We start from the raw sequence: 23,724 nt of genomic DNA, 5'->3' as shown, positions 1-23,724 counted from the left end.
ACACACTGGGTCTGGATCTGTGACTAATTTTCTTTCTGAATGGGAGAGCAAAGAAAGTTATTGCGTGATGCAAACATCAGCCTTTCTTTTCAGCAAAGCTATTGTTTGCACGGAAATCTTGATTCAAAGCATCTTGAGATCATGAGAATCCTTCCCTGCATTTCAGTATGGTTTGAGTCAGGCTCATACGGAGCATATCAGAGAGGCATTTAAAAATCTGTCACTCTAACAAAGAATGATGACCTTCAGCTTATTTTCTGGAATGCCTCTGCTTTATACTTCATTGACTACATTTTCAGTTTACGTACATGTGCCAAAAAATGAGTTACGTGAGCAGCAACGTCGCCACCAACCCCCCCCCCCCACCTCCAGTCACAAAACCATCATATACGAAGTCAGAACTTTGTGTGAAAGATGATCGAAAGGCACAAGCTTTACTTAACTCTTTTAATAAAACCATTTTGTTAAACAAAACAAGACGTAGCAATGATTGGAGTTTTACATAGAAAATTACAAAAAATGGCATTATATAATAAATATAACCTGAATACATGAGGAGTGTTGGGTAAGTTTGGTAGGAACGTCTAGAGAAAACCTACGCAGAAAAGAGAGCAGCTTCTCCTGAGTTAGTTGTGTCTCTGTTGAGGTTGTTCTGGGATAACGTGGTTGTGGGGTAGTGTTTCCCATCTGCCTGTGGCGTTGTGCTAGCCAAGTCCCTTCTATCCATTTCATGACACTGATGTTACGTACGCGTTTTCCTGACACAGCTAAGAGGCTCTTTGGTGGTCTGAGAAAGAAAATAACTGAAGCTTAAAAAGAAGTATTCAAAACTAAAAGCAGTGTGCTGTGAGCAGCCTACAGGTGATAAAATCTTTCCCACCCTGGCTAGCCAGAGATGCGCATCCTGTAGCTTTCCCCAGTGCCAGTGCTGCCACGTAAAATCTTGCTGCCTTCTCAGCCAACTCATTCTGCAACAAATAACAATGCTCCAATGTCAGGAGTATCATTTACTGATCTATAATGGCCTGTCAAGTAATTCCCAAAAATCAAGAGAGCGATGGTGTGCTGGGTTTATGTGGCAAGGTTTTGGTAGCGGGGGGCCATAGGGGTGGCTTCTGTGAGAAGGATCCAGAAGCTGCCCCATGTTCCTAAGGGCCCCGCTCCTGACCAGAGCTGGGCCAACGTGATGTTGTTTGTGCCTCTGTGAGAGCAGATTTAAAACAAGGGGAAAAAACTGCTTCAAAAAAAGCAGCTGGGAGGGAGAGGGGAGTGAGAAAAAGCCTTGCAGGCACCAAGGTCAGTGAAGAAGGAGGGGAGGTGGCTTAGATTTCAGCACAGTGAGACCTGACAGATTGACTACATCAGACCACTCCCACTCACCCTTTAATAGTCCTACAGGGCCAGTGTGGAAGCCAAACGGCGAGTGGAGGCTAAGGGTGGACTATCAGGGCCTGAATGAAGTGCTGCAGTGCCAGACGTGCCAGAACTTCAGTACGAACTAGAGTCAAAGCCTCTGGTGGTACGCCACAGTCGATATTGCTAATGCTTTTTTCTCCAGCCCTCTGGCAGCAGCACGCAGGCCACAGCTGGAGGGGGCATCCAGTACCTTTGGGATCGGCTGCCCCAGGGGTGGAAACTCAGCCCTACCGTTTGCCAGGGGCTGATCCAGGCGGCGCCGCTTCCCCGGGCATGGCCGAGCATCGCTCACTGACTGCCTTTCTCTCTCTGTGCTTCTGTGTGGCCTTTCTTTTACTTTTTTCTTTTTTTTTTTTTCCTTTTTCTGTTTCCTTTCCCTTTTCTCCTTAATTAAATCATCCTTATCTCAAACCTTGAGCTCTTCGTGTCATATTTTCTCCCCCTTCCTCTTTGAGGAGGGGGAGTGAGGGAGTGTCTGAGGTGGGACTCGGCTGCCCACCCGAGTAAAACCACCACAGCCCTTTTTGTCACCCAACGTGGAGCTGAAACCCGTGACCCTGAAATTAAATCTCATGCTTTACCGACTGAGCTAGCCACACAGCTACTGGGTGGCTGGAAACATCTCCAGTACACCATGCCACTGCCCAAAACACTATTTTGGGCCTGGAAGGGCAAGTGCTGTGGCGACATGGTACACCAGACAGAATCGAGTCTGAGAAGGGGAGTCACTTCTGAAACAATTTGGTCACCTCCTGGGCTGAGAGGCATGGCATTGGGTGGGTGTACCACATCCCTTGTCACCCACAAGCTACTGGGAAGGTTGAGAGGTACAATGGGCTGTTAAAGACTGTGCTATGAGCATTGGGTGCTGGGACATGGAAACAATGGGACATGAACGTACCAGAAGCCACTTGGCTAGTTAACACCAGAAGGTCTGACAGCCTCAGAGAGGAAGGGGGAGGAAATATGACATCAAAGAGCTCAAGGTTTGAGATAAGGATGATTTAATTAAAGGGAAAAGGGAGCTCAAAACCTCGAGCTCTTTGTGTCATATTTTGGGAGTGAGAGAGTGGCTGAGGTGGAACACGGCTGCCCACCCGAGTAAAACCACCACAGTCCTTTACGGCACCCAATGTGGGGCTCAAACCTATGATCCTGAGATTAAGAGTCTCATGCTCTACCGACAGAGCTAGCTGGGCAACTACTGGGTGGCTGGAAACATCCAGGTGTACCCTGGTCCTTGGGCGAAGACAATCCCATGAGTGGGTTTGCCCTTTCCCATGGCAAGAGCAACCCACGCTGCCTTCCCCATCCACTTCCCTGCATGTGCTATGGGGACTTGAGCTCCTCTCACAGTGCGTAGGGGTTTTGGTTCAGCAGCACCAGGACGGCTTTGCCAGGCCTTCCTTTCCCACAGCATCCCTACTGGCACGAGGCTGAGGAGCCTCTGGGACCCTGCACCACAGCTGCACAAGGCTGGTGGTGCCCCGGGGTATAGGGTTCATAGGCCTGGAGCCCAAGAAGGGGCAAGAGCATCTTCTCTGGCTGAAGCAGCCAGCCAGCAGCTAACTCAGCTATCAGAGATCCCTCAGGACAACTTCACTGCCTTCCTGCCACAACAGTCACTGCTGCGTTTGGATCTTACTTTTGACAAGAAGTTTCCTGCCTCTAGGTGAGGCTGTACTACCAGAGTGCATCTTTCCTCTATACAAGTACCCTTTATAAGTAACTGATTCCTTCATAAGGCTTTACAATACATCTGAAATGTGTTAATTCTGTATCTAATAAATATCACATGAAAATAGTTTTTCAGTATTTACATATGAAAAATATAAAATAGGATCATTGTAAGATTACTTCTTCAACGTCATCTTCTAAAGAACCAAGGGTTTTAACTCCTGGCTTGAGTGCGGTCTGTTGCAGACGGTGTCTGTTTAGGTTTCTTCCTTCACTGAAAAGATCAGTGTCTTCTTTCACTTTGACTTTACTGTTTTTATCGCCAAGAAGAGTATTACTAGACTCCCAGTCTACGTCAAAAGGTGTCATGTCCTTACTTTTAGAATGGAGGGTGGTACTGGCACTACTTCCAAAGAGTTGTTCCATTAAATTGGACTTCTTTTCTCTCTTACTATTAAAATCTGCGTTTTCCTTGATATTTTCGCCTAAGTAGTCACTTTTCTGATTTAGCCAGCTTGGTCTCCCTGATCCTTTTCCAAAGGAAGGTACATAACTGCCAAATGTTAACTCTTCTACAGTCCTTACATTTTTCTGCTTCTGCCCTTGTGCTTTTGTGGCATCATCCTGGCTGTCACCTCGGGCAAAGCCATTACTAACCTTCCCTGGAATTTCAACGTATTGATCATTTTTCTCTTTTATGTCCAGGGAATCGGATCTTCTTGTATTTACGAGTGGTGTTTGAGAAGCAAGTCTCATGTTCGTTACATTTTGGGTTTCTCTATCAATTTCATTCATTCTAGCAAGCAGAAACTCTTTTTTTCGTTGCTCTTCCAGCATTTCAGTACTTTCTATTTCAGGTTTGTGTGTTTCTGTCTCCATCTTCATTTTATCTTCTTTATCCAATAAAAAGCTGCTTTCTTTTTTCATTTTACCATATTCTTCCCACTCTGCAGGAAATGTTTAAACATTATTTAGAATGATTTAGTCTTACAGTGCCTTTATAAGAATATTTTGAAAATTATCTGAGTAAAAGCCATTGAGTTTTTAATATGCTCTTCTATGCATACTGTGGTTTTGCTACAGTAAAAATAAATTCTTCAAAAGTTACAATTAAATTTATACTAGGTTCTCTGCTAAGATATAAAGGCATGCTGTCATTTTTATGAAGGGATTAGGATGTTATTCATGTTTTAGAACTTCAGAGGAATTTCATTTCTGCCAATTGCCTTATTTCCTGTGTTTGAATGAAAATGAATATAGCATCACCGATTTTAATAGTTCTGACTTGCACAGTACTTTATTTTTCTTTGTCAGCATCACTGACACTGGGACATATGCTTTTTTTTTTTTTCCCCCCATAAAGGGAACTATTGCTGTTAAGCTATCAGGCAACATAGTCATAGCAAGTCATTATTTGCTTCAAGTTGTGAATGATTTAAAACATACTACATCTGCTGCATATAGACAGCTTCGCTCAAGTGCCTTGTGTGTCACCACATGAACTCAGTGACAGTGCCTGTGCTAATACCAAATGTCAATTGGCATAGCTATGACAGGATGTGAAAAGTGCAAAACAATAATTAGCTACTAAGAAGTGCAAATAAAAGACAAAGGAGGCTTCCAGTGTTTCTGTCTTCAAAATATTTTTCTGTCGAGACACCATAGACACGTTAGGTCAAAAGTTGAATGACTACTTGCCTCATTCAACACATTGGCATTTCCCTTTGAAATTGGCATTTCCCATTCAAACTGCTGATTTTTGTTTTCACAAAGTTCCATGTTATCTACTGTACTTTAGATCAAACTTACTGAAATAACTGCAACGAATCCATTTATGTATCTTTTTTTTTAGTAGCATATCATTATACCAAGGACAGTAGCTACCTTTCTGTACATAAGATGGGGAAACTATCAGCTCATACATTAAGATGGGAAGCATGGTCAGAATATCTTACAGACATAACAGAGCAAATTCTTGGCTTGTATAAATCATGCATTAATGTTAGTGGATGCAGGGGATTTTACACAGAATTTACTTCTGAAAGCAGCTATAACTTTTTAGAATTCTTCCTTGTAACTGCTTCCATTATTTAACTATAATCACTGAAAAATATTTTAACATGGCAGGACGCAGTCCATCTAAAATACCTCAAAATATGAAGAGGCTTAGGAGTGTAAGTCACTAGCATGCTTTGAAAACCAAATGAACAAAAAAGCAGTATTAAAATGTAACAACAGAAATTAGCATTTCTCAAATAGCCACACCAAATGATTCAGATAACCACAAGTGAAAAGAGAAACTACAACTTCAAGTGATACAAGTAAAGCAGATCTGTACTGAAAAAACAGGTCAAATTAAGGAAAGCAGATTTGTACTACAATAGTAAAAATCTACTGCCTACCTTAACGGCATTTGGCAAGTCAGCAGGTAAATGCTGATTTATCTCTATGTCATCCTAAGCCGAATCTCTCAGATTTTAATATTTCTTAGTGGACAGCATTTTTACTGCTACATACTTAATCACATCTGCATACAGGATACAAATTACTCTATATTCCTTATTTTTTTCTGATTCTCTTTGCATAATAATACTGAAAATAATTTTCCACGGTAGTGATCTCTGCAAAATCATTTCACTCTTCTCTCTCTCTCTCTCTCTCACACACACACACAAAAAGAAAAAACTAGCAGCCTCACTTGATTAGTATTCTACATTGCATTTTCCAGCTTTCAGCTGCCCATTTTCTTACCGTCATGCAGTTTCTGAAATCTCTCCTCTAAAGACTGTATTTCCTGAGCACGTTTCAGTTTCTCTTCCCTTTCCCTGTCTTGGTCTTGTCTTAGGAGGTCTCCTTGATCTTTCCATTCAATGTCTTGAGGCTCTTTTTCCTGAAATAAATTGATACAAAACAAACTAATAGGGTAAAATAATCAAATAAATGAACAACAAGAAAAATATGATATGAACTTCTATTTCAATATGAAATTATATTCTCACTGCTAAACACAAAAATGAGCAAGTCATGTAAGCCTAACCAATTCTGACAACCCAGGGATTTTGGTCCTAAAATCTCATCATCTTTAACATAGTTTTATGTATCTGAAACAAAATGAACAGATAATCAATTCTATTTCGTATTACATGTCAGGAAGACTGCAGCTCCAATGTCATAAACCAAAATTGTCCCTGTGTTAAGGGTGGCTCTCTTTAGAAGTCAGTAATTGCCTTTTCCAGGACTTTAATAGAAGCCAGACCCCATCCCCTTTTTGTTTTAACAAGCAAGCAATTAGTTTCCACAATCTGATCTTTTTACTGAAGTGAGTGGGTTGCAGATTCAGTCAGTTTCACAGTGGGAATTAATGTCACGGAGTATCAAGTAAACAGAGAATGAGAAAGGCTCATTCCTGGGTGAAAAACCAGCTAGTAAGTAAATATACATTTAAAGGGAAAGAAGCTGCAGAAAATATATTTACGTCAGCATAAAAATCACTAACAGAAAATCAGTGGCAATGAAGTAAAATGAAAGCCAGCCTAATCCAATATGTGTATACTAACTTTGTAGCTTGTTCTTATTTCCCTAAAAAGTATATTTTACTGCATACAGAAGTTTCTTTTGCTCTACAATAATTGAAACAGTTACTACTTAATGAACAAAGAAAATAGAACTTGCTGCCCGAACAATTTCAAGTATTTTCCCTTCATATACACGACTATTATTGTGATTTTTAAAAATAAATTTTACAAAGAGATGGCAAACAAGCATGTAAAATGCTTGACTTAGGAAACTGATGAAGGCACAGACTACCCAAATTTAATTTACATTCCACCAGCTCCACTTACACCAAGTGTGCTGTTACATAACTTACACACCGAAGTGCTGGAAGAAAGCATACATTAAACTAAATCCATATTTACAGAAAGGATTCTGGAAGAGACAACATACGAACCAAGCTGTCAGCCATGAAAAAACTTCAGTCCTATCAGGAAGCCAGTCAAGACAACCATCAGAGCATAATTCCTTACAAGTAGCCCTAGATTTACATAAGGAAAATTATAAAATTTGTACTAAAATCAGTCTAATTCTACCTTACAAATCTCTTTGACTTTAGTCTGAGGTCACAGAAGTATCAGAAATGCTTCTGATGGTGCTATTTTATAATTAAAAAAGGAAACAGAAAAAAGTAACATAAAAAAACGCAACCACGCTCACAAAGCTGGAGAAACGACAGAAGAAATGCCATCACTCTGACAATAAGAGGAAGCATTAGATTTGTGGATTGTGAAATAAATTTGGAAAGTAAAAGAAACCATAACTAAGATCAAAACAAAAAGAGAGACGAAGGCAGCCAGTGCTGTTACAACAGATTGCTCAAATTAGCATTAGAAATAAATTAAAAAAAAAAAAAGTCCTAAAAATTTCAAAGAAGTGGTAGAAAAAAAGAAACAGATTGAACTAATGGTTATTGGTAAGACATTGAACATGGTGAACTGTCACAAAAATGGCACATGGCATTTCTGGGAAGGCAACACTTCTCTTAAAGATCCGAGTGTTTTCTAAATTATATTTTCTGTATATTTAAATATACATTTTTTCTAACATACAAGCTGTGCATTAAATATTCAGTCTGATAGATGACTTATTTGGAGGAAGTCTTGAGTTTTTTTTTATGGAACTCACTATTCTGGGAAGAATCCCTTCTTTCTTATTTGTTGTGTCACCACAAACAAGTTCTGATTCTGGAGGAAATTCTACCGGTGAGAAGTATCCACTGGTCTGTACTCCTTTTGTGAGCTGTGCTCCTTTTTTAGTATTTTGGTTGTTGGCTGTAGAAAATACAAACGAATCAAGTCACATTTTCCCTTGAAAATACCAGACTATGCATCTATCCCTCATTTCTCAGTATCTGCAACTGTGGAAGTGGAAAGTGTTGGGAAGTTTCACGTAACTGTTTTTCAGTATCTGTAAATGCTAACTTAAAAAATTGCATGTAAAAACTGACATTGAAACCAAACCACAAACAGGAAAAAAACTACTTATAAAATAATTACAGTATACTGAATATTTTTTTCCATACAATATCCTAATCATCATCTTGTCTCAGAAGGTACATTTAGAGAAACAAACTCATTAAGTTAATTTTAAGTTGTATCTTTAAAACACAACCTTATATCTGTTAAATGACATTTCAAAGCCTGAACCTAAAATGGAGTGATAGTACAATACCTATCCTAAAACGAGCAGCAGATAAACTGAAATGCTCACAATAAATATTTAAAACAGCCCCAGAAATTCCTGCTTCTTCTGACAAGTAGATTCTACCGATCTATTGAAGACTGTCTGAGTACACATACAGACATACATATATAAACACATATTTATGCTGGTAACATAAGGCTTCAGGCTGCCTTGTCACACCAGAAGAAATGACTACATTGATGCATTTAGAAGATTATGTTCTGTGACATATGCACTCTGATGAAAAACGTACTGCAGCTGATCTGACAGAAAATAAATATGAATTGATGAAAAAATAAATAAAAAACATCCACAAAATATAGCAGTGAGGTTTTATTTTTTTAAAGCCTCTGTAATTTATTTTCATGTAGACATTATCTATGATCTACTAGAAAATTTACTAAACCTTCTGCCCCTCCTCCTTCACCCCGGAACTTCTGATATGAAATTAATTAAAAACACTTTGATGAAGTTCTAGGTTCTAGTTCTGCTGCAGTTACAAACAGCATCACGCTGTGCTCTTCTTTGTAATGACTGCTGTGTTGAAAGCAGTGCAAAAATGTAAGCCTTCCTGGACAAGTGGCAGTGGGGTCAAACACTGAATGGCATGCATGAGATAACCTAGCAGAGTCTAACTTAAAAGTGACATTACTAATCTTTTTGCCTTTGTTGTTTTATGTGTTACCTTTCTTTCTTTGTATAATATCCATGTCCTTTCTTGGTGATAGCTTCAACATACGATTAGCATATATATTTTTCGCTTCAAGTTCTCTTTCTTTTTCCTGTGAGTCAAAGAGGTGTAGCAGAATGAGTTACTAAAGTTTCATTCACTACTCATTACCAAAGCCATAAATTAAATTGAAAATATTTGTTGTAATTATAAAGTAAGGGCATCACTAGTTCTTGTTCAATGTTTTGGGGAGCACAATCAAATTCTTAACTTTTCTTATGCTGTAAAAATATGCAGATAGAGCTCCTCCCCTCCCCCAAATCATTAGCAAAATAGTCTGAAAAAATGTTGCAACCCTGCAGCAAAAATACAACTAAATGCCAGTACTTCCATAACCGTGAATAAGACTTGTGATGTATTTATGGATCGCACAAATAAACGTTTAGTATCATAAAGTGTTAAGCATTTCAGTGTTGCAGTATTACTTGTCACAGGGTACACATGTGTGTCACAAGTATATCCAATTAATCTGTACACAAACCTGCTGTAATGCACATACATTACTAACATAAATTGCTGCATATGCCCACAGATCTGATCTTAACAATCAAGTCTTCAATACCCAGTTTTCCAATTGATCTTGTGGTTTAATGGCAATTCTTGGCTACATGCTTGATCTTGCTTTTCTTAACTAGCGTTGACAATAATTAACATGGAGGCATTCCTGCTCTTAAACTGGCTGCGGGGTCAGAGCACAGAACTTTCTCATTTGAAGCAGGAAAAGAACTCACATGTGATATAATCAAGTACATGTCTGAAAGTGCAATCACTGGTAAACTATTCAAACTCGATTACAGATACTTCCAAAGATAAAATGCCACAATTTGGATCCCAGCTTGCATTGCTTCACACTTTACCTTCAGCTTCTGACTAAGTTGTTGAAGCTCTTCTTGGAGAATTCTGTTTTCTTCTTGAGCTTCATGCACCTTTTTTTTCTTTGACTGTAACTCTCGTTGAAAACTGTTACCACTTAATTCAAGATTTTTTTCCAGATCCTTCAATAAAAACAACAAATTATTATTATTATTATTATTATTATTATTATTATTATTATTATTATTATTATTATTATCAGCAGGGATACTTTTTGTTTTCTTCTCTTTTTTTATTTTTTTATATTCTTTTTTTTATGTTCAAGGTACTTAAAAAAAATTACAGAAAACCAGCATCTTGGATTTGGATATCAGCTCCACCACTACTGTAACAGTAAACACGCATAAACCCTAACCCTAATTTTCAGGGGGCAGACAGAGCACCTGCAGAGCTGCTGCAGCTCATCTTTCTGGAATAGACAGGGACAATTTGAGGACATCATGGGACATGATGCTAGTCAATTCCCCAAGGCTCTTGCACAGGCAAAGAGTGCACCTCTGAAACTCTAAGACAATCTTGACCTGATGGTTTCAAAACAGGACACCTCCCTAAAAGTACAGGATTAGAAGGAAGATGACAAGAAATAATTTTAACCTTCTTCTCCAAGAAATAGATTTGTGACTGTTGTTCCATTTAGATACTCTCACCTGTTTTAAGTGAGCCTGTGATGATGAGAGGAGGAAAAAAACAGACGAAAAAAATGTACTTCTAGAGCATGATTCATTTTAACATTATCCACTACCACAAATGTTGAAATACCTGATCGTAAAACTACAGGTGCCAGATGGTGACGCTACAGGGTGAGGTGATCTGAGTAGCAGCATTTTCTATCCTGATATTTTGGGGTTTATTTCACGGGAGCTTAGTTTCCATTAAAATCCTTTGGATTTACAGTATCTATTATCTCTGTGATGTAATTTAGCTTTAAGTACTAATATAGTCACTAAACTTTAAAATCATTTTAATGACCAATATAATGTTAAAAAAAGCATTGCATACAACTTCCAGCAGTTTAAAGCTGCAAACACAATTACTTTTAAATGAGATGAGTTTTTAAGACATATTGGTAAATATTTTTGCTGAATAGTATTAAAGTAAATTGCACAAGATTCTTAAAATGGATACCTACGAAGTGTACTAAAGCTCATTTTGGTATGAAAAAGATTGCTATACTTTTCCCCAGCTCAGCTCTCAGATGTGCAGAATAGGGGACAGGATTTTTTTTTTTTAAAGGAAGAATTTTAGTACACGATTCCCTGAATACCCAGTAAATTTTTACTAAATGCTTCACCTTCAGGAGGATAAATTAGACTTCATACAGTTACAGTATAGCTGCATGCATTTCTGAAACATTATTACTAGTTATAAAAGCACTTTAAAGCACAAGCTCGCTGTGTATACACTGACAAGTAACACTTAATTTGTAAATAGCAATTTCAATGCTTGACTACTGAGTATATAACTATATAATTACCTTGGAAATAATTTACTTGATGCTATTTACATGTAAAAAAGAATAATTTTTCTATTTGCTCTAGCACAGTGGAAAAAATAAAAACAACATGAAGCTCTTTCTGGTAAGAAATACCTGAACCAAAATTTCTTGCAAAAGAAAAGGTCATCTCACCTTAATTCTTTTTTCACTGTCCTCTAGTCTGCTCTCTGCATAGGCGAGTTTCTTTGCCAGGTCATCTCTTTCGGCAAGGTGCTTATCTGCAGACAGCTTTTTCAGTTTCTGCAAGACAGTTTTTGTTCTGTACAGTTCGTCTTCCGAATCCTTCAGCCTTCTCTCAGTGGCACGTTCTCTCTCTTGAGATTTTCGTAGGCGCTCCCTCAGTATTCTAATCTCATTGTTGTGTCGGGCAAGGAGCTGAGAGATTTCGTTTTCTGTATCCTCAAACTTATTCAAGGCTTTCTCCTGCCTGTGCTGAAGCCTCTTCAGCGCCCTGTTTTCCTTCTGCAGCTCATCTAGTTTGATGTGGAGTTCAGTCAGTTCATTTCGGAGCTCATTGATTTTCAGCAGCCTAGCAGAAAGAACTCTTTTTGTAACGAGATCTATATCCTTCGCAGGAGAATCCCGAGTGAGGCTCTGAGAACGGAAACCCCACCGTGTCCCTCTTTTGCTCGGTGCATATTTGGAACCCAATTTCTTTGCGGCTAAGAGAGGAAAAATGAAAAGCATGTTTACCATAAGACAATGCAATTTGTCGATTCAGACATCCTTTCTGGAATAAAGCTCTGCCTGAAACAATTTTACAATACTTAGCAGGGATTGCAGCTTTCAAACCAGAAAATAGAAAGCATATATGTGAGAGGCTTATGCTTCTTTTCATAGATAAAAAATGGAGATTTCCGTTTGTGATCTGCAAGAGGTAATATTTTCAGCCATCAATATAGAAGCATTGTAATCATCTGCAAGTTGTATCAGAAATAACAGACGTTTCATTAATATTTGATTAGAAATACCGTACTCCTATGCATACAATATTATCAAATGCTTGTACAATGGCAACAATTAGCTGAGTGTTTGCTAGTTATGTATTATGCAAGATGTCATTCTCTCAGACAAATGAAACAGTGTTTTCAAACCCAGCTGCCATGCTTACAGACAAAACAGCAATCTTAAAGGCTCAATGCAAAAAGCCTCCAAAGAAAAATTATAAATCCATGAAAATTCAGTTGTCCCTTGAATAATTTATTTCTGTATCACGAGTTATTTTCCACGGAGTATCCTTATTTGATTACCAGTGCGCATCACTCCCACATTTCTGTTTGACACTATTTTATTATCATCCCCACAGATGAAAGCTAAACATCAGGTTTCTATCTTATTTGCCTCTCAAGCTACACTCAGTGAAAAAAGGACATGATATACTAAAATATATCTTAAAACATCTGAATATACAGGGAGTATATATTCATTAAGGGACACCACTGTTTGGAATAAAGAAGCTGAGCACCAGCTTAGATATCATACAGGTCTGAAAGCTTGTATTCAGCAATAATGCAGTAACCCATACACTGGGTATGAGCAGCTGCAAATTCTGCCTTCCTTTTGGTGCTCACCATACTTCTTCTAATCCAGAGAGAATATTTGACAGCAAAAATAACAGCTTTAAAATATATTTTCCTCTGAATGTTTTGCACATATACTCATTCATTTTCTGTTCAATGCTCACTTTTTCCACAGTTTGGACAGTTTGGACATGGAAACACAGTTTAAAAAACTAAATTTTCCATCCATGACTGCTGTGGAGGAGATGCCACTTGTGAACACACTGATGTTCAGCAAAACACCAGCTGCACCAGGCCCAAGGATATTTTCCCTGGGCAACCTCAGGTCAGATCTTATGGCACGCTAGATCATACGATTAGCCGCATGGTTCCTACAGTATCAAGCACTTACAAAGAAAACAGCATTTGCTTGTGAAAGACAAGATGTTCTTGCTTCATCAGAAGACGTGCATAACTATTTAGAACAAGCTGTCAAAACGTGGCAGAGAGGCGTCCCAGCCCAGGACCTGTATAACCATTCTCTCCCTTTTTGTAGGGATGTTCATTTTCCCCACAGCCAACACAGCAGCTTATGTATGTGAGGGAGCTCAGTGGAGCTATCCCATCTCAAATTGGAAATATTTTATTCTCAAGGAAGGCCTATAAAAAAACCTTTCTTTTGAATTTCCACTCCATATGTACCTAACAGTCACCAAAAACGTTTTCTCTCTCTTGCCACATTGCTGCTTGTTTTCTGGCTTGTTTTGAAAGTACACGATTATAGCAGTGTAAAGCTTAGTCAAGTAGACTTCCCCAACAGGGAGACCTTTAGGGGATGTTGTCAGAGACATCATAACAATTGTCTCTTACAGACTGCATAGTACAGGCTTGCCTTGATTCCTTTCATCAAAGACTGAAAGAGAACATCAGCATGATTCAACAAAAGGCTATTTCAGGAGCTGTGCTTGCTTGTTAAAAAAAAAATACAAGTAATTCTGAAAACCATTAAAATTGTCCTCTTGCAGGAACAGGTTAGTTTCATTCTTCACAAAACAGTCACAGTCTACTTGCCATCTGTAGGATAATTCACATGAACCTTATTTCTAGATTCTTACAATGCTTAATAAAATTTCCCACTTTTATTTCAGCTTTCAAACACAATCAACTCTTTGGAGCAGTTACAAAGGAACAACTTCTGCGATCTACCTACCTTGGTAGTGCACAAGGCTGTTTGAAGTTTGTGTTTTGTGATCTCTCTTTTCTTGGCTTGTAGACGGATAGCTTAGTGTGGGTGACTGGCCAGATGAGTGAGAGACATTATCTTCATCCGAATAATAGGAGTCACTATTTCTATCCCCATCTGATTTTCTGTCTTGTTCAGAATCTGGGCTTCTTACTCTTTCTCCCATTTTTTTTTTTTTTTTTTTTAAATTAGCTGCTCTCCAGATTTTTCTCAAAGACTGTTCATTTTGACACAAAAGACCTTTTGGTAGTCACAATGGCAGCAGCTGGATTATTTCTTTGTATTTATCATCTTCATCTCCCAAGCATGAGATCTTTGTAGGTCAGTCCAGCAAGCAGTAGTTACCATTCAGAATGCATTTTTCTGTAACAACTGAGAGAGAGAGAGAAAAGTGAGAGTGATTTTGCCCTTAAGAAAGGTAGAAGAACTGTAAAATTATTCAGAATTCCTATAACTTTACGCCACATGCTTTGCTACATTAGCTTTATTACTTATATTGAATGGGACAGGCATCACTCTAGGAACGGAGCAAGTACTATACTCAGTAGTTGGAGGCACTTCATCACCAGAAAAGGAATGAGAAGAGTACCACAGCTAAATCTTGAACAAGGAATTACTGCCAGGTTAGAGAGAGAAGAATTTGGAAAACAAGACAAAAGACAAGTAAAAGTCTGAAGCTATTTAGGAAACTAATTTAAACAGACTGAAAAACTTTTTACCCAATAAATTAACGACTTATTTCTGACTAGAACTGAGATGGTATTTGTAGAATTTGACTAAATTTTCCATATCTCAATTTCTGAATTCTGTTCTAACTGAAACCAGGACACAGTCCAATGATGCTAAATAACGTGCTTGAAAAATCAGTTGTCCCATTTGCCTGGAGCATGTTCCAGCCCTAACCACTACTGGGCCCTTCCCTTTGCCTTGGGAAGTACTCTTGTATCCTACAACATCTAGAGTTTTGTGCCCTCAAGAGCTGGAAGGAGCACGTATTTGTGTCATGTGCATGATACGAAAATGCAAACAAAGCCTTTAAAAAAATAACTATTTTTAAGTTTGTAAGTATCTGATGAAGGAGACCATGCTGCTGGTATATGGTAAATGTTACTGCAGCAAGTATAAAAGAGAATGGCTGCTCCTGCAGATGGTCTTTTGATGTACACTGAAAAGTCCTCCAAACTCAAGGTAAAAATCACTTTATTTTCTAATTTCTGAGACACTTGGTGAGAACATCATGGAGCAAATATATCCAAAAATTTCCTTACCCTTCTCAGTCAATGGAATTTTCTCATCAATGTATAAAATATTAACTATGTGCAGCCTCCTGTGTCTTATGTCTCTCACCACAGTTTTCAAGTTTATTTCTCTACCATCTCCCAACTTCAAGACATGAAGCCTCTAATGGGTGAATAAAAAGGACTCGCACCAGAGCCCATCAGTTCTGCCTGTTGAATGACATGAACTCCTAACCCATTTCTAAATGGTTAAGTAAACTACATACACAAAAATAAAATAAAATAAAATAAAATAAAATAAAATAAAATAAAATAAAATAAAATAAAATAAAATAAAATAAAATAAAATAAAATAAAATAAAATAAAATAAAATAAAATAAAATAAAATAAAATACAAGAGCTGCTTTCAATCAAAACCCTTCTACACTGCAGGGCATATGACATACCTGTAAAAAAGAGGTCAGTATTTCACTATATCACTTTGCTTTCCCAATAAAATAAACTTAGCACGCTTTTTTAGCCTTCTGTTCCACTGCCCATACGTGCAGAATTGCATAGCCAAGCAGAACAGAAATGTCAGCTGCCAAGAAGGTTTTCATTACAAATTCAAGCTTTCTGGCCCAGTTCATGGTTAGCACACTCAACTCTGTCTCCAGTGACTAGGATGGATTTGCCCTCATAATCTATACAGCAGGAATTAGAGGAATAAATATCCCCATAGATTTCTGAACAGAGAAGCTCCTAGGAAACTGTTACTGAATTATTTGGAAGAGAGCGTTTTTTTCTTTACTTGGGGAGTACCTTTCCAAAATAATGTTAAGTACCTAAATATTTTCAATGAGGTCCAACTAAATTAGATACCTAAAACTGACATCAAAGATGAGAACTGAAATTACACCACAAAACTGAGAAAGAAGACAAGCTATGCTTGAGATTACTTGTCCTACAGATTGCTAAACACATGCAGGAGGGGTCAGCAATTGCAAACATTCATATGATCAGCAATAAGTATGCGCTTTTTTTTCTGAATTAATGGAGCTATATTTCAAAAGTATACACCTAACCATAACTGTATCTGTCTCTAAATACAATGAAGACCCTCACACGCATTAACGAGGGCAAGACTAGGATCAAGTAAGAATATTAGAGTTTATCCAGGTGCAACCATCCTCCCAAACAGCTCTACTCCTAAGTCATCGAATCATCCAGGTTGGAAAAGACCTCTAAGATCATCAGATCCAACCATTAACCTAGTATTGACAAGTCCACCACTAAACCATGTGCCTGTGCACCACATCTTCACTTTTTTTGAAGACCTCCAAGGATGGTGACTCAACGAGTTCCCTGGGCAGTCTGTTACAGTGCTGCACAACCCCTTCACTGAAGAAATCCTTCCTAATACCCAACCTGAACCTCCCCTGGTGCAACTTGAGGCCATTCCCTCTAGTCCTATCACTGATTACCTGCGAGAAAATGCCGACCCCCAACTCCCCACACCTTCCTTTCAGGTAGCTGCAGAGAGCAGTGAGGTCTCCCCTGAGCTTCCTCTTCTCCAGATCAAACACCCCCAGCTCCCTCAGCCGCTCCTCACAGGCCTTGTGCTCCAGGCCCCTCACCAGCTTCATAGCCCTGCTCTGGACACACTCCAGGGCTTCGATGTCCTTCTTGTAGTGAGGGGCCCAAAGCTGAACACAGCACTCGAGGTGCAGCCTCCCCAGAGCAGAGCACAGGGGGACAATCACTTCCTTAGCCCTGCTGGTCACACTGTTCCTGACACAAGCCAGGATGCTGTTGGCCTTCTTGGCCACCTGGGCACACTGCTGGCTCATAGCCAGCTACTGACCAGCCCCCCAGACCCCTTTCTGCAGGGCAGCTCTCCAGCCACTTTTCCCCTAGCCTTGCATGGGGTTGTTGTGCCCCAGGTGCAGGTCCCAGCACCTGGCCTTGTTGAACCTCATACAGCTGGCCTCATCCCATCAGTCCCGCCTATCCAGATCCCTCTGCAGAGCCCTCCTACCCTCGAGCAGATCAACACTCACACCTAACTGGTCTCACAGTTATCTGCACAGAATTTCTGTTGCCTTGCTCCTTGCTCCCAAACTGAAACACAGATGCAGTTTTGGGAACACTCTGCTCTCTACATGGTGCACAGGTAAAGCTGCGTCAGTTCTGACTCCATGAGACAGAGTCACAGGGAACACAAAAGATATAAAATAAAATATAAACAAACATATAAAAATATAAACTAATATAAAACTAATTCTGTCTTTTATCTTTCTGAAAATATAAAGATAATACTCCGGAGGGCTGTATCACAGACCTCACATTATTTCGGTCATCTGGAATGAAAAACATCGAAAACTGTAATTGTGTTTGTAGGCTATACTCACAAAAGCTATATATAGGCGATGCCATTGCTTGCAAGAAGCCACAGGCTGCATTTTCAGCTAACAAAATGGGCCACGGGACTTGTCAGGCTTTGTCTGGACTCATTTTGGATGCCTGGAGCTTTGCTATAGTTTATTTAGTTGCGGCAAAATTAGCTAACAGCCAGGTGGCTTATCTAATTCGTTTTTGCTTTTTGCTTAGCTTTGTACAACTGTGTGCTCTAGCACCTATAGTTCCATGTATAACTAACAGCAGCAACAGGTAGCTCGCTCTGGGAGTGAACTATCTGTTTCCCTTGGGAAAATGGAGCAGAGAGGAGCGCAGCCATGAGAGGATTGCAGGGCCCTGAAAGCACAAATGCAGGGTGACACTGGGCCCCACGCTGTAACAGCTCACCAGCACTCAGTAACTGCTCATCAGAAGGATGCAATCTTGGGAAAAAGGCAAAAACAGTTTTACAGGTAACACACAGAACAAACACACCACATGTAGTAAAGACAGATGGAGCCGTGAGTCAATGAAGAAAGAGCAATGTGTACAGTGCATTAACAAGCATAAAAATGATCCCACATGGACCCAAGGTGAGGAAGAAGAAACAGGTAGCATCCACCATCCCAAAGCCTTCCCTGGGAGGCACGGGAAGAGGTGAGTTGCTGTAAAGTCTCCCCCCTGCCAGTCAGATCCATTCAGGTCCCAGATGTGGCTGAAATTAACACCAGAAAGTGTGCTTGGTACTGGAGGCTGTCTGCATCACTCTAACTATGCCTAACTTGAACCGTGTTTATTATCTGGACTAGTACTAAATCTTTGATTAGACCATTAAGATTTTAATTAGATTAACAACTGATTCCTGGCTCTGCATCTGTGTTCCCCTCTTTGCTGAGAGCAACGTGCTGGATAAAACAATCTGGTGGTATTCAAGCAGCCTGGTCTGTCTCCGGGCCACGGGGGCACATGTGGCATCCAGAGCAGCCCTGGGCTCCTGGGGTGGGCACACCACTGGCAGAGGCACCACATCTAAAGGTGTTAACCTAAGTGGGGCTAACCTGTGTGGCAGCACTGATTTCTGTGTGGGGCAAATAACTCCAGCGGTGTGGGTGTAGCCAAGATATACCTTACTTTTGTCTGCCTGTAGGATACTGAAAGACGGAAAGAAGTCTTCATGCACAGATTTTTTTCTGGAGAAAAAAAAAAAAAAAGCATATGTGAATGAAAACGAGTGGGACTGCATTCAGGGAAAAATGTAAATGTCTACAATTCAATTATCAAGATGTCTAATTATATACATAAAACAAGAACACTCATTTTCACTTACTAACTTAACGCTGATCAGTCATTTTATAGTCCCACAAGCACTCACTGAAAAGGCAATAATCCTTAGGAAGAGTGCTTTTCATAACAGTATTTAAAATAGACAAACTGTATTTTGTGAAGTAAAATGTGAAAACCGGAGGATGAGAATTATCCACTTCTGTGCTGGATATTACCCACTTTTGAGAATATTTTGCTAAGCACCGTTTTGACAGGTAGCAAACTGCAATTTCTGATGCTTTCTGGAAGTATTTTGAGAAATCAAGGGGCTGAAAACAAATGGGGAAAGGTGAACCCATACAAGTTCTTTTGAGGAACCTCTTAAATTAATTTCCTGAATCTCCAAATGGTTTTTGGGTTTGTAAACTGGTAAGACTATCACACTTTTTCTACAAAACGGGAAACCGTGGTCAGTTGGGTCTTGCAAGATTTGGTTTTCCACCGCTTTACGATGTAAGATGTAATTTGATTAAGATAAAAACTCGCAGTTTGCCTTTAGAGCAAACAAGTCACTGGGACATCTGAGTTTTACTCCAGTCTAATTCCGAAATGTTTTGCTTTCCTTGGCTCCTCAGCCGTCACCGAGCAGCCTGGGTCGGTTAGGAAAGGAGTTTAACTGAGGAAAACCTGAGGAAAACCCACCGAGGTACCTCTGGCCCTGGTACATTTAATAATTCGGGGGGGAATATGGGTTAGTTGTCAGCCTGTTACATAAAAACAAAACCAAAAACAAATAAAAAATGATTAAATTAACGAATTATTAGATAAACAGCAGCCACACAGCGCGGGACAGCCCCTCCCCAGCACCCCCCGGAGCTCCGCAGACGCCTCTGGGAGCCCAACGCACCACGGCCGGATCATGGCGGCCCCGCTCCCCGGGGGCAACCGCGCACCCGGCCCCGGACACCCTGTCCCTTGTCCCCGACCCCTGTCCCTTGTCCCTTGTCCCCTGTCCCCGGCCCCAGGCCCAGGCCCAGGCCCCGGCCCCGGCCCCGCCGGTACCTGCGGACGCGGCGCCGTTGCCACGCTACGCTTAAAGGGGCCGCTCGGGGGCTCTTGACAGCCGCTGCCCCAGCAACCGGCAGCGGGAGGAGGCGGGCTCTCCCTCTCAGCCATTGGCTGCCCGCGCTGACAGTTTAGAGATCCCTGGAGATCGATTGGTGGAGGCGTGAAGTTGAGGGGGCTGATTGGCTTAGGTGCGGCACGGGGGGCGGGACGGAAGGGCGCCGTTGAAGGCGGTGAGCGTAGGAGGCGCCGCCATTTTGGCTGCGGGGCGCAGCGCCTGTGAGGGACGGGGCGAGGGGAGCGCGGCCGGAGATGGCGGCCGGAGGGTGGCGGCGCCGCTGCTCTGGCTCCTCAGTGCCCTGCCCTGCCCTGCCCTGCCCGGCATCGCCCCGGGTTTGAAGGGGCGTCCCGGGGCTGCGCCGGGAAGGGGCAGCTCGTCAGGGAAGATGGAAATAAAGCGGTTTTTTTATTCACGTTATTTATTTTTATTTCACGTCAGCGTTGGAGTGGGGCGGTGGGTTGGTGGGCGTCTGGCGGGCGTTATGTCGGTTGAGGTGAGCCCCGGGGCTCACGGCGAGGTGTTAACAGTGGCAGGAGGGTGAAAGTGCCCTGTAAGACCAGCAAGGAGGTTTGAACTCCAGGACAGACCTAATTCACTGACCCTATTGCATTTTACTGCACGGAAAAGTAAAACTTCCAACCATCAACTGTTATACTACTTTTTTTTTTCTTTTTCCTTTTTTTTTTCTCTCTAATGATAACCTTTCATAACAAATGTAGTCAAGCAGACTGCTTTCTGGGCAGAGAAAGGGGAAAAAGAACCAAATACCAGATCTTACTTACCTCGTTTAACTTCCTAATGGAATATGTCCTCATAGGACGGTGACAAAAATGGCACAGGAATTCAGCTAGAATAAATTAAAGCAGAATATTCAATAGGAAAGTTGTAATAAACTATCTGCATGGAAAGGCAAACTGAATACACTAAAGAGGGAGACTGAGTATTTGCACTAAACAGCGCTGTCTCTGGGGCTCAAAACATTCAAAATGATCACTCATTAACCACTACATGAAAAATTTAAGAAAAAAAAGAAAAAAAGGAAATGGGGTAAGGTACTAGATTTATTAACTAATATAATCCTTTTAAGAAAACAAACCCACAATTATCCAAATGAAAACAAAGCAATGAGGTGAACACCCCAAAACCATACAAACACATTCACTATTAAATATAATCAAATATGTGACAAAGTACAGCTTCAATGCACTCGAAATTAAATTACTACCCCCTGTAAAGCAAGTTTTGGGAGAAGAAATTTTGCCCATTTCAGTGGAAAAAAAAAAAAAAAAGCATGATTCTGAAAGTCAGAGTTGAGAAGATGCTCCAAACTGTCTTATTCATACTGATTGTGTACAAGAACTCTGAATGTGCATAATTAGGTTTCTTGAAAGTGTAACTTAATGAATAGGCTAGGATGCGATTGTAAACATGTTGGCATAAACTCCAGTAAAAAGAGGAGGAAATGGAAACACATTTTCAAAAGCAGCAAAGCACTCGGGAGGCATAGAGCTGACACGGAGTCTCCCAAGCTGAACGGAGCTTTTAATTTTTTGACTCTAAAATCGCAGAAAACAGGCGTGCCAAAAAACAACAACCAGTCTGTGAATTTCCTAATTTTTATTGTCTCCCTAATTGCACTTAGTATTTTTGCTGTATTTGCATTACTATTATGAAAGTGATGTGAAAAACAATAAAAACTCACATGGATCATTTTTTAAGTTCAGCCTCCTGTGGCTTTGTATAGCTCACCCTTGTGCTAAACAGCTAAAGCATATAATTCATCACAGCAGCGCTGGCGGAGAATCATTGCTGTCCTTCAAAAAGATCCAGAGAAATGTGGAATAACAAAGACAGAATAATTTTATTGCTTGCAACTGGAGGAAATGTATTGCTTGTACCTGGCAGCAGGCCAGGCCAGAATCTGAAATGCTGTTGCTGCTGTAAATGGGATGAAAGAGATTCATAATCCATCTCCATGCCTACTCCGGCTAAGAACATTATAATAAGAAAATTATAAGCAGAGAAAGTAACTTAAAAAAAAAAAAAAAAAAACAACAGGAAACATTAAGAAATAAGGAAGAGACTTTTTTTTTTTTTTTTTTTTTTTTTTTTTTGGTGTTGTTAATTCATAGGCTAATTACCATGACTAACCATTTGGTTAGCAACTAACTAATCATTAGTTATTGAATGTAAGTAATAAAGGCATTGAATGTAGGCATTGTATATATTCAGTACCTGTACTGAACGTGGGGTTCTTGTTCAGAACAATCTCATCAGACTTCTCCATCAGCGGCTCCAGTCAGGACAAGGTTAACGTGCTCAAATCAGCTGCTGAACTGGATAAACTCAGCTATTGTGCAATATCAGCAGTGGGACTAATCGATGGAAGTTTTGAACCTGTTCATCTAAAATCTTCAAATGATGTGTTTAAGGCATTGCCCTCCACACAGCATTTGATGCAGGACAGATAAATGGTGTGACATTTCGGATTCCCTTGGACAGGACAACTGTGTGAATCACCTGAGCAAGAAATAATGTTTTGCAGTTTTCTTCTCTCTTCGCAAAGCAAGACTGATGCCGTAACTGCTTGCTCGGATGGGCAGGTTGTTGGACCAGGGTATTTCATTCAGGAGTTGGAGGGGGAAGTAGAAAGCTGTTTTCGTTTGCTTGAAAGCAAGGGGCATTGCCTCGCAGCCTAAGTGAGAGGAGGGCTGCTTCTGACAGAAGGGTGGAAGCCCTCGAAAACGAAATCAGGTCACAGTGTCACACAGTTCGATGTTCCCAGAGGTACCAACAGGGGTAAAGCCCCCAGGCTTATTCAGATCAGCAGAACCCTTGCTCATGTAATCGTTACATGTACGTATCGATGGGAGAGCCCTGATGCACGGAAAAATGCTATTGATTTCCTCCGCTGCATCTGATGTGATGGATAAAAGGGAGAACAAAGATGGGGCTTGAATTTAGACAGGGAAAATCTTCAGGGTGGTGCTTTGAATACCATAACGTGGTGATGAAGTGGGGACTTAATAAATACATGGTGATATAAACGAGGGAACTGAAGTGACATGCTGCTTGCCTTAACCGGGAGTGAGGCACCGTGTCGATTTTTGCTGTGAGATTCAAACTTAGACACCCAATTTCTACAAAAGATCCAAGGCTAATGAAAACCATTGGATTGAGTACGAAATGCCCGAGAAGGTCCCTTTTGGCTCCTTCAGCCTTCAGGGTTTCTGACTCCTTCCCTCAGAACAGGCCTTGCACACTGCATACAGGTGTGTAAACCTTTACACACATCTCTCCCACATATATGCACCAGATGCAGTAGCTCACATCCACACTGATACAAAAGAGCTTTGCTCAAAATCCAGGAACTTATATCAACGAGATTTTGGCCCAAATGAGTTCAAGTTTGGGTAGCCAAGGGTACCAGTTCAGGCTGCTGTTGCTCCCTTCCTCTGCTGCTATGAATGTGGTCAGCTTCGACTAAGATCTCTTTATTAGAGCATGCGTATGGATGTAGTTAGGGTCCAGCTGAAGTTCTTTAGCACG

At 40.4% G+C, this 23,724-nt stretch overlaps 1 protein-coding gene across 9 annotated transcripts; it reads right to left on the bottom strand.

Moving 5' to 3' along the window:
• Positions 1–433: 433 nt before the first annotated feature.
• LCA5 (lebercilin LCA5) lies at positions 434–20,220 on the bottom strand. Of its 9 annotated transcripts, none has more exons than XM_084514885.1 (10): positions 20,112–20,168; positions 19,494–19,813; positions 18,913–18,976; positions 14,139–14,543; positions 11,562–12,091; positions 9,919–10,056; positions 9,017–9,113; positions 7,774–7,919; positions 5,845–5,983; positions 434–4,040 (listed from the first exon to the last, which is right to left on the bottom strand). In XM_084514885.1, the coding sequence occupies exons 4-10, from the start codon at positions 14,335–14,337 to the stop codon at positions 3,259–3,261; spliced, it is 2,031 nt and encodes a 676-aa protein (XP_084371011.1). In that variant the 5' UTR covers positions 14,338–14,543; positions 18,913–18,976; positions 19,494–19,813; positions 20,112–20,168; the 3' UTR covers positions 434–3,258. The 9 variants fall into 9 exon arrangements, with proteins under 9 accessions (XP_084371011.1, XP_084371009.1, XP_084371014.1 ...); XM_084514883.1 differs by having other exon boundaries at positions 19,752–19,813; positions 20,112–20,166; XM_084514888.1 differs by having other exon boundaries at positions 18,918–18,976; positions 19,752–19,813; positions 20,112–20,166.
• Between the last annotated feature and the right edge of the window lie 3,504 nt (positions 20,221–23,724).

The sequence above is a fragment of the Aythya ferina genome, assembly GCF_964211825.1.
Source record: "Aythya ferina genome assembly, chromosome: 3".
Classification (NCBI taxonomy): Eukaryota; Metazoa; Chordata; class Aves; order Anseriformes; family Anatidae; genus Aythya; species Aythya ferina.
This window is presented reverse-complemented; position numbering and strand designations above follow the sequence as displayed.